Source organism: Amblyomma mixtum, chromosome 10, assembly GCF_055824585.1.
Source record: "Amblyomma mixtum isolate Tamu chromosome 10, ASM5582458v1, whole genome shotgun sequence".
Taxonomy (NCBI): Eukaryota; Metazoa; Arthropoda; class Arachnida; order Ixodida; family Ixodidae; genus Amblyomma; species Amblyomma mixtum.
This window is the reverse complement of record NC_143021.1, coordinates 29,526,271-29,536,588: the sequence shown is the minus strand read 5'-3', so window position 1 is coordinate 29,536,588 and position 10,318 is coordinate 29,526,271. Positions and strand designations below refer to the sequence as shown.

General features: G+C 45.1%; 1 protein-coding gene across 2 annotated transcripts; it reads left to right on the top strand.

Moving 5' to 3' along the window:
• Window positions 1–859: 859 nt before the first annotated feature.
• On the top strand, window positions 860–8,979 carry LOC149325481 (uncharacterized). 2 transcript variants are annotated; one of them, XM_089562773.1, is made up of 4 exons: window positions 860–1,328; window positions 2,575–2,682; window positions 5,999–6,046; window positions 8,315–8,979. In XM_089562773.1, exons 2-4 carry the CDS (start codon window positions 2,623–2,625, stop codon window positions 8,537–8,539), a joined length of 333 nt encoding a protein of 110 aa, XP_089418899.1. In that variant the 5' UTR covers window positions 860–1,328; window positions 2,575–2,622; the 3' UTR covers window positions 8,540–8,979. The 2 variants fall into 2 exon arrangements, with proteins under 2 accessions (XP_089418899.1, XP_089418898.1); XM_089562772.1 differs by lacking the exon at window positions 860–1,328 and having other exon boundaries at window positions 1,344–2,682.
• Window positions 8,980–10,318: the final 1,339 nt, after the last annotated feature.

Below are 10,318 nucleotides of genomic sequence, written 5' to 3'. Positions count from 1 at the left end.
TTTGCATGGGCAGTTCTCGATTGAAGTAACGTAAAAAACATCCGCACTCCTTTCTGCTGAAGCGACTGGTGGACCACTTTTGCATGTCGCATCTCGTATGACTTGCTAAGGGTCCAGCTGACACACGCACTTCGTCAAACCTTCACACAAAACACTCTTCGCTTTTGCTATAAGCTCCGGCCACAGGCAGTAAGTGTCTCGTCACCGTTCACATCGCAAAAGAAGGCAGCGCTCGCAGGCGGTCAGTTTGAGCTGACAGCGATAGGCGTTGCAGGCGCACCGCCGAATAAGTTTCCAAGGAAGCCACACTGTAGAAGGGCGCCGTCTTGTAATCGAAACACACCAGAAACAATGGCCACTGTCGCTGCTTATGAGCCAGGCATTTTTGCAACGAAGTTAGCAGTGCAATAGGCCGAAAGGTGCGACTCATCAAACGACGGCACCGCACTGCTGACCTCATTATCGTTGTCGACCAGACATCCATAACACATATGCCCCGACGGATCGCTTAATTGGGAGCTGCTACTACTCTTGGATGAGAGCGCGCCCACCGGCAGCACACACCGGTAATCCTTCTTCTTTTGCGATTCCAGCACAGTAACAGCGGCGCGCAAGACCGCCCAGCAGCAGCACGAGAAAACAAGCGAAGCTCACGGCGGTGATCTCAGAAACCATGCAGCATGTCGGATAGGCTTTGGATTTGACGCGCTAGACCATGCCCACTCACGCACGCACGCACGCACGCACGAATGTACCGACACGCATATTAATGCGTCCATGCGTCACAAATTTCTCAAGTTTTTAATGCTAATATGTGCACAAGAACTTAATTATTTTTGTAACAGAAGTTTCATTTGGTTTTAGTCCTTTGCTATCGCACTGCCCAAAAGCATAGAGCCCGAAAGAGACGACCTGGAGGAATGCCTGGAGGCGATGCCTTTCTAAACGGGCCGAAGGAAGCCGGAACTGGCCGAAGCGCTAGCCAACGAACGCAGCGTCTGGGGAGGGACAGCATGGCGGTCAGCGTTACTACGTTTGTCGTGGTCCTTTGTGGTGCCGAGGGCATGAACCATCGCTGGAATGAGCATTTGTCACTCTTCCGATATGTGATGTGCCGACAGCAGTGAAATTCGCTGGTGCGATGTACGAAAACGTGGTAAGGTGCTGAGTAAACCTGTGTTTATAGCTGGCTCAGCGGGCTCGACGGATAGCGCGTCGTCCTTTGCGCGCCTTCACTGGAAACGCTATGCTGACGGTGGGGCTCATTTCCTCCATGGCGCAGCAGCTGGTGGGAGACCACTACCCGGGTGACATCTCGCATCTTGGGGGTAAGTTAATTTTCTTCGAACCTGTTCATTATTTCAAAGCCTTTGCGCACAACTGGCCACGTCAACACAGCTAGTACAGAGACGCGAAGACGCAGTGCCTATCGCGGCAGCACGCAGCGCTGAAAGGTTGTTTGCTGGCGGCACACGGGCATGAATGCGCGTGTAGTGTCAGTGGTCACACGGTCATGGTCAGTATGCCATGCAAATATGCACAGCTGATCCGATCGCGGGGTGCACGATATCGGCGCCGTACTGCCGCCGTACTGCCATTCATCTCTCGCCGAGAATGGAATATGTGCCCACCAATAGTTCTTCGGCCCGGGCTTTACATTCTCGCCGCATGTTACGCTGTAATTGAAGTAACAGCGCTCGAGCAGTTTAACTACGTAGACTGCGATTCAGCTGTATGCGTTAGGATTGAGCTTCCTCCTCTTTCACTTGTATTTCACTTGTACTTTTATAAATTGTGTATTTAAGGTACGAAGCTGCATATGATCCAGCTGCGTTCGTACTTATAGTCGAGCCTTGAATAGCAGAACGGTAAGATAAAAACAAATTGCTCTGAAGTTTTCCGCTTCTATTTTGGCATTCGCTTTTTCATACTTTGGCTCGGAGCTGAAATGGTACAAACAACTGCAAAATGCACACAGGTGCCCTAGCTCCATTTGCCCTAAATCCCGAAGTTGCAGTGAAATTTAAGGGTAATTGAGCCTTTAATAGGTACGAAGAATAAACTTGATTGTTTCATGATTATAACCAATGGCGCAAATAAATCTGACTTTGACTTAAATATGCTGAGGTACCTCTCCAATACCTTATTTGATGTTAAAGGAAAAAGTGTGGTTTTTCTGCAATTGACACTATTAATTCATCATACCTGTGAGAATGTGAAATCAGTGCTAATCATGCCAGATTTCAAATTGAGGGACGCATGCAGAATTTGAAGCAAACCAGCCTTCTACTGAAAATATCGTTCTGCTGTGGTCTGTTCTTTTGAATGGTGGCATGTATTGTAGAAACGATGCTGGATATCGATATGCAAGTGATGTCTCGTCTGAGGCTAGGTTGTGAATGACTGCCGTGGTTATGAATTTCTTGTTGCCTGGCCCACTTCGAAATGTGGTTAAACAGTTGTGTTCCATTCTGCGACCGGCTCCTTTTTGTACCTTGCACTTTGCCTTACATGCTTGATTCTAGTCCATTTTTTGCACTGTGCTGCTGTTAAATGTGTCTTTTTACCTTGCAGCAATCTCCACATAGCTTTACCAGCAATGCCTCTTCCAAGCTCTCCAGTATGGCTGTGCCAGCCTTTCACTTGGTGCTAGGATGCCCAGCAAGCAAGCAGGCTTTTGAGGTAAGCACTGAAGACATCTTCCGACACAAGTAGCTTTTATTTTCCTAGTCCACTGCTACTTGTGTGACCCCTCGTTATGTTGATTTTCGCAAGTTAGGTTGCCTATTAAGGGCTCTCTTTTGTTTTTCACCTGCTGCTGTGGCCTACTGCATTGGTGTTCGGCTACTGAGCCCAAAGACGCGGGATTGAATTGTGGTGGCTTCGTTTCGACAAGGAGAAAATGCATATTTGCTCGTGTGTTATGCAATGTCAGTGCATGTTAAAGAATCTTTGGTGGTCGAAATTTATGCACAGCCCTCCTCTATGAATGGAGCTATTGTTCAACTTTGAGGCATTAAAGGGACACTGATGGCAAGCTGAAGTTTACCTGTGATGATGAAGTTCTGCATCCTAACCACAAAGACGACACTTTTTCTGAAAGTGGAGCTTTATAAGCCAGAGAAAGCAAAACATACAATTTTCATCAGCACCGGCTGATTTCGGAAGTAAATTGCGATGCGCTGACTCCGTTTTTTTTTGGCACAGATTCCAGAGGCTAGGCTGAACTGCCATTCACCTCAGAACGGTTATCATGGAGTCCTTTGTGTAGACTTCATGAGTTCAAATCGAGTGGCGGGAAAATTTTTAAATGTAATTTTTGCGCCAATCATTGTGTTGATGGCCTTTGCGCTGCTGTTAAAACCGGGATAGCAGTATGGTATCCCATAAAACTAGGTTCAGGACTTGCAGGAAGTGGTTTATCACATTCCGCTAGCTTGTGCAAGAAACTACTTCAGGGATATGTGCAGGTGTCTTTAATGTGTTCCTGATTGATCACTAACTTGTTAGGGGGAAGGCAGCTTCTAATCTGGCACTACAGTGCCAATGTCGTGAGTGTAAATCATAAGATGACCCATCAGTGTGTACGCCTGATTTCTGTGACACTTCAGTGGTGTATAGAAGTGGTAAACAAATCTGTAAGGTATTTGATGCATATCTCCAAGGCAACGGTTGTATGAGTAGCGAAGCCATTAGTCAATCTTCAACGGAAAGAATTTTCTCTTTTAGATGACGTGCTTGTATATCAGTGACAGTTATTTGTTGTCCTGCCTTTCGCTGGTGTGGGTCATGTGTGGCGCATCTTCATGCGAGCCTTCTTTTCCTTCACAAAAAATTCAATTGATAGTCCAACCTGTTTTCTTCTCTTTTCCTGTGTTGCATCTTTTGGCTGGTTTTAAATCTGTAACTGAGCTCAGACCGTGATAATTACAGCCGGTAAACAGAGCTATTGAATGTGAGCTTGGCATACATGCGTACTGTATGTGTGAAAGTGCAGTTTACAATATTCAGAAATGCTTGATAGCCTTACAAGAATCTAAAATTTTGTTGGAATTCCTATTTGTTCTCTGTTCAAGTGTCAAGAGTTTTTCCGCTTCATCGTGTAATTAGAGCCACTTTGGTACTTAAGCTGAAATCTTTTCTTTAGCCTGCATGTTTCTCACTTTTGGGACAGAAACTTGGAGGCTAATGAAGAAAGTTCAGCTTAAAAGAGTATAGACACCTAATCTTGGTGGCATGTTTTCTTCTCTATAATGGTGCGGAAGACACTACTATGCATGAATCACCATCTGGTATTCGCGTGAGACCGCTAAATAATTTATAATCAACTTTTTCTGCCATCCTGTTTCGGTGAACAATTTGACTATGGCTATGACATCAAAGAGAGGTTATAGGTCATGTGAGGCGTGGGAAAACTGCACTTATAATCGCTGCTTCGTCATTTTAATTTGCTACAGCGCTGACGCCAGCATTCCTTAAGAGCCAGAAGTACCAATTGTATTGCAGTTTTTCATGCCTCACGTGACCAATAACCTCGCTTTGACGTCACAGCCATCATTCAGCTGTTGAAACCGAAACAAATACAGCAGGAGAAAGAAATTTGATTATAAATTATTTAGCGGTCATAGGAGGATGCCATGTGGTAATCCGTGTATAATACTTTATGCCTTATTACAAAGAAAAAAACACGTGCCAAACGATAAGGACAGCAAAGTGAGCTATGGAAAGAAAAATGATAAGTCTAACATTAAGAGACCAAAAGGGGGCGGAGTGGGTGAGGGAACAAACGCGGGTTAATAACATGCTACTTGAAATTAAGAGGAAGAAACGGGCCTGTGCGGGGCTTGTAATGGGAAGACAACATAACCGCTGGTCCTTAAGGGTAATGGAGTGGATTCCAAGAGAAGTCAAGCGTACCAGGGGGCGGCAGAAAGTTAGATGGGCGGATGAGATTAAGAAGTTTGCGGGGATATGGTGGCCACACCTAGCAAAGGACAGGGTTAATGTGGAGACATGGGTGAGTCCTTTGCCCTGCAGTGGGCCTAGTCAGGCTGATGATGATGGTATGTGTCGCACCTGCTGCTTCGTGCTATCAGCTGGCCCATGCTTGGCCGACCAGACTAGCCAAATTTGTGATGTGGGTTTTCTATTGCACCTGCATTTGTGTACACAGAGGACTTGAATGGTAGCAGGCGATGCTGTGCATGTGTTCACGCCACAGCACACATGACCCACACTGAAAGCTTCTCTGCCTTTAGTAAGACAGCTGCATCAGTCTGGGGCATAACGTATCCCAGTGCTAGAGTATGAGTAAATTGCTCTGGAATTTTAATCTGGTATCAGGTAGCATAGCGCAAAAGAAGGCTAGCGCGGCTGCCTATATTCTCTTGGGCAGCTGTGTTGGATTTTAAGTGCCTGTTAGTGTAATCCGTGAAAGTTCACTGTAACCCATTCGTTTCGATGTAAATTAGGAAGTCCTTAGAGCCCTGTACTTTTTAATTATAATAACAAGGTAATGCAGTAATTCAATTGCACCTGTTCTCTTTCAACACAGTAAAGTGCTGCTGGGTCGAGATCACAGTTTTACTTTGTAGGTGTGCTCAGGCTGTGATCATCATCATCAGCAGCAGCAGCAGCAGCAGCCTGACTACACCCACTGCAGGGCAAAGGCCTCTCCCATGTCTCTCCAATTAACCCTGTCCTTTGCCACTTGCGGCCACTGTATCCCCACAAACTTCTTAATCTCATCCACCCACCATTTTTTCCTGTGTGTGTGTCTTTTTCGCCATTCTGAAATTCAATCATACAAATGGATTGATGCATGTAGTGTCAGGTGCGTAATGTGATACCACCAGCTCACCCCAAGCTGTGCTCAGATTTGCCTCATTGCTGCAGGAGCAAGAAGGCAGGCTTGAGGCTGAGTGGTGCAAAAACATGATTTTTCAAGAATGTCTCTGTGGAAATTGCAATTAATCATGTGAATTTGCTTTCATTTTAGGAGCTGCACACAAGCTGGGCGCCTTTCCATGCTGATCATGCTGGCCAGGTACGCTTATGGTTACATTCGTAGGTTGTTTTCATAATGGCAGTTGTGGATTTCTGTGTGGTTTTAAAACATAAATTGTATAAGTATTTGGCCTGCCACAAAAGTATAGTGGTGCATTCAAGGCCAGTGTTACAAAGGGATGTTTTGATTGCTGCAAGAACTTGAAGGCCCCTGTGTGGTCACTGTGGAAGGCCCCCTCCCTACTTAGGAATTGCTATTTGGGTTACTCAGTCATTTGGCAGAGGAATAGTGCATAGAGATAAGGGATGGAAGAATGCTTCCAACTAAAGAAAAAAATCCAGCAAGCAGTCATAGAAGCAGAAGTACAAAAATGGCAAGGCTTTCTCTAATTTACATCGAATCTTTTTCACTTAGACTTCTTATTGCATACAACGGCTGATGCTTGGCTTACACACATATTTTCTTTAGGTATGCAGTAGGTCTCACATTCTTGTATGATATGGTCACGGTGCCAAAAAATGATGGTGGTGTTAGAAAACTCGGAATATAGAGGAATTTTATTGCTGACCTTATGGAGAACTATGGTAGCTGTGCAGTCGTTATAAATATCTTCCAATATTTTCACATAACACTCTTCTACACCCTGATTCCACAATGCCTGCATGGCAACTGTGGTTCCACCGAGTCAATTGCTGTCTGGTAGTCAATGAAGGCTATAATTGGGGTTGGTTATATTCTGCCCATTTCTCTATCACCTGATTGATTGCATGAATGTGGTCTCTTGTTGAGTATCCTTTACGAAAGCCTGCCTGATCATTTGGTTGATTGAATTCGAAGGTTGTCCTGACTCTATTAGTGATTACCTTAGTAAATACCTTGTAGGCAATCGATAGTAAGCTGATCGGTCTGTAAATCTTCAAGTCCTTGACATCTTCTTTCTTATGAATTAAAATAATGTTCGCATTCTTCCAAGCTCCTGATACGCTCGTGGTCACGAGGCAAGCGTGTACAGGGTGGCTAGTTTCTCTAGCACAATCTCTCCTCCGTCCTTCAACAAATCTGCTGTTACCTGATCCTCACCAGCTGCTTTGCCCCTTTGCATTGCTCCTGAGGCTTTCTTTACTTCCTCCCTCGTTACTGGCGGGATGTCCCATTGCTATGCTCTACTGCCTCTCTCCGTAACATTCTGATTACATTCACTACTGTAGAGATTTGTGCAGAACTCTTCGGCTACTTTAACTATCTTATCTATATTGCTTATGACATTGCCCTCTTTGTCTTTTAGCGCATACATCTGGTTTTTACTTGTGATTAGTTTTCTCTTCACTGATTTTAGGCTACCTCCATGCTTTAGAGCATGCTAGGTTTTCTCCATGTCAAACTTTCTTATGTTGGCTACCTTGCACTTATAAATAACTTCGATAGATCTCCTAGTTCTATTCTATCTCTGAAGTTAGACGTCCTCATGCTTTGGCGTTTCTTCATCAGATCTTTCGTCTCCTGAGATAGCTTGCAGATATCCTCTCGAATGATCTGACCACCTACTTCTGCAGCACGCTCCAATGAATTTAAATATGTATTTAAAGATAACAGTTGAGGTGGGAGATTGAGCTTCGAGATTTGCACTTCAACTCGGGAGTTATGCCACTGCTACACAGAATACTTGATCGCCGTAGAGATATTTCATCATCTGGCACCAAGCTGCTGTGGCGCCACTGTCACAGTTGATAATTTTGCTGGGAAGCTGTTGTAGCGCTCACACAGTTTTGAAAAGGTGGTATTCATTGTTTTTGTGCTATTGGCAACAGTGATAATATGCTTGCTGCAGTGTTTTGTGGCTAGCCTTCTTTTTTTTTAGTGAAATAAGTTGTACATTTCATGTTGAGTATTCTTTGAGCGATTAAATTGCTTTGATTTTATTCCTTCGTGTATAGTTGCGAGTGCTCCATGTCTGAGTGCAAATTTCTACCACTGAAAAGCCTTCAAAATCTTAATAGATGTCCACACTGTTCTAGGGACTCAGTGGCTATTGGGAATGCCCATTTAGCTGTATTCAAGTGCCACTGAGTTAATAGCCATTTGAAAGCCTTCAAAATGCCTGTGTGACACGGTTATTAGATTTTGTGCAGGTTTGATGCTGAGCAGTCTGCGTGCTTGAGTCGGGTTTTCCAGTGTCTGTATTTCAAACCTGAAACTTTTCGAAATCATCATTAGTTCATTAATGGAAGAAGTACTTGTGCCCTTTTCTGGAATTTCCAGAAAACAGATTAACTGAATTTTTTTGCATATACTCCTACCTTTTTGCAGGTGCTGCATAGTGAGAACCTGTATCAAGACGCCAACCTGCTGGACTTGGAGAAACTGAAGAAATTGTTTAGCCACTGTGTGGCACCCATCATGAGGGATGTGGCATTAATAAAGCCAGTTAAGGTGACCTTATCTATGTCCTTTTGCAAGCATGCTACACACATGAGAACCATCCCACGAAGCACCGTTTCTGCAAAGCTTGTTATCTCACAACATGCATGCTGAATGAGGCAGTGACAGACAGATGAGGAGGCCTTAATGCAGTACATTAGCGTACCGTGTTGAGCAGTGATGTAGGAGCCTTGCAGCCATGCAAGGTATTATCGGCATCATGATGGTAACTCCATTAGACACTGTCTAGTGCTCTGTGAGCCAGACTCGGCTCTTGAACATTCTGGGACTCACCCTTGGCTCTCGGACATTCTGGAAGCCTCACCCGGCTTGCGCATATTACGTGAGGATGTCTCCTGCTGTACGAGCCTTACGTGGCTTGCGCACTTACGTGAGAGATGTCTCGCGTTTGCGAGCTTGCTCAGCTTGCGCAAATTATGTGAAATATGTCTCGCGTTCTGCGACCTCGTTCAATCGTCGCATTTTGCGTGGCAATAAACACGCAAAGATAGGCACGCAGAATTCACGCTCAATATTTTCAATAGGGTAGTACCCATGTGCCTCCCGTGCTTCTAGCATGCTGTGCCTACTGCCATGCACAGCTTTGTATAAAGGCACTTTTTCATGTTCTTTTTGTCAGTTTTCAACATTCCATAAAAATACTCCTGAAATTCATCTCTTCATTCATTGTTGCACTGATGTGCAGTATTGTTTTCTATTTAGAAATGTGTTGTCGGATAGAACTCGAGAACAAGGCGGCTTATCCCCATCAAAGGAGGACCCCCTTCCAGTGGCATCGGCCGATTCTCGTGACCCTGCTACCATGACAATGCACAGAGGGTACTATTTTAGACCGTGGAGGGAAAGGACTAAACCCTTTCATGTACCACTCCCTGCTTTGACATGCTAGCTGGGTCATGAGAATTGGCCAACGCCATTAGCTGGAAGGGGGTCCAATGACGGGGAAAAGCCAATTCGTTCTTGAGTGGTATCCGGCTATAGTGGCGTGAAGCTGCGAGTTCAGCAGTGGAATAAACATCTCGAATGCTGTACCCCTTACAGCTGGCTACATTTATTTCAGAAGAGGCAAAATATGGGCTGGTTGGTACATGTTTGAAGAATTGGATAAAACAGCGCAACCGAAGACGAGGCAAGAGAAGGACAGCTGGTGTTTGTCTTTCTCTTGTCTCGTCTTCCGTTGCGATGTTTTATCCAATTCTTCATACATTTATTTTTTCAAAAGTTTTTCGAGAACATCAATGAGCCTGTCTTCCCGACTGGCAGCGCATTCCTGGAGAGCCAGCTGGCGTTCCTTGAGTACCCTGTCTTTCGCTCTTTCTTGCACCGTGGCACAACGTGGCTGCCGTTGCTCCTCAAGCAGCTGCTGCAGGATCGCTGTTTGTGCTGCCAGCCCCTTTGTTGTAGCTGGCCGCTGCCTCCTAGGTGGATTCGGCGAGCTCGCCGCCTCTGAGGGACCAGACGTGACACAGCCTGGAACTGAAGATGTTGCTGTCACAGCAGTGGTAGCAGACGATGCCCCTGAGAAGGGCATCATCTGCTACCACTGCTGTGACAGCAACTTCTTCAGTTTCAGGCTGTGTCACGTCTGGTCCCTCGGACCCCCTTTCATTTCCATCCAGCATACTGGAGAAAATCTGAAAGGATACATATGTTCTGCGTTAAAGTAGCAGGGATGATTCTACATGCAGTTGCAGGGTACTGTAGTTTGAAAAAATTCAAGACAATGCAAAGTGCGGCATAATGGGATTTTTTCAGTACTGCATGCTGTTCCCTGTTGCTTCAAGTATGTGCTGCATTCAGTAAAATAAATCTCATAAATCGTTTTGTGCACTTACTAGAAACAAAAACAGTCTCCATGACTACACACCTGTT

Coding starts and splice junctions, on each gene's coding strand:
- LOC149325481 (XM_089562772.1), top strand. CDS start 2,554: ATGTGTCTTTTTACCTTGCAGCAATCTCCACATAGCTTTACCAGCAAT. Junction 2,683..5,998: donor CAAGCAAGCAGGCTTTTGAG/GTAAGCACTGAA, acceptor CTTTCATTTTAG/GAGCTGCACACAAGCTGGGC. Junction 6,047..8,314: donor ATGCTGATCATGCTGGCCAG/GTACGCTTATGG, acceptor ACCTTTTTGCAG/GTGCTGCATAGTGAGAACCT.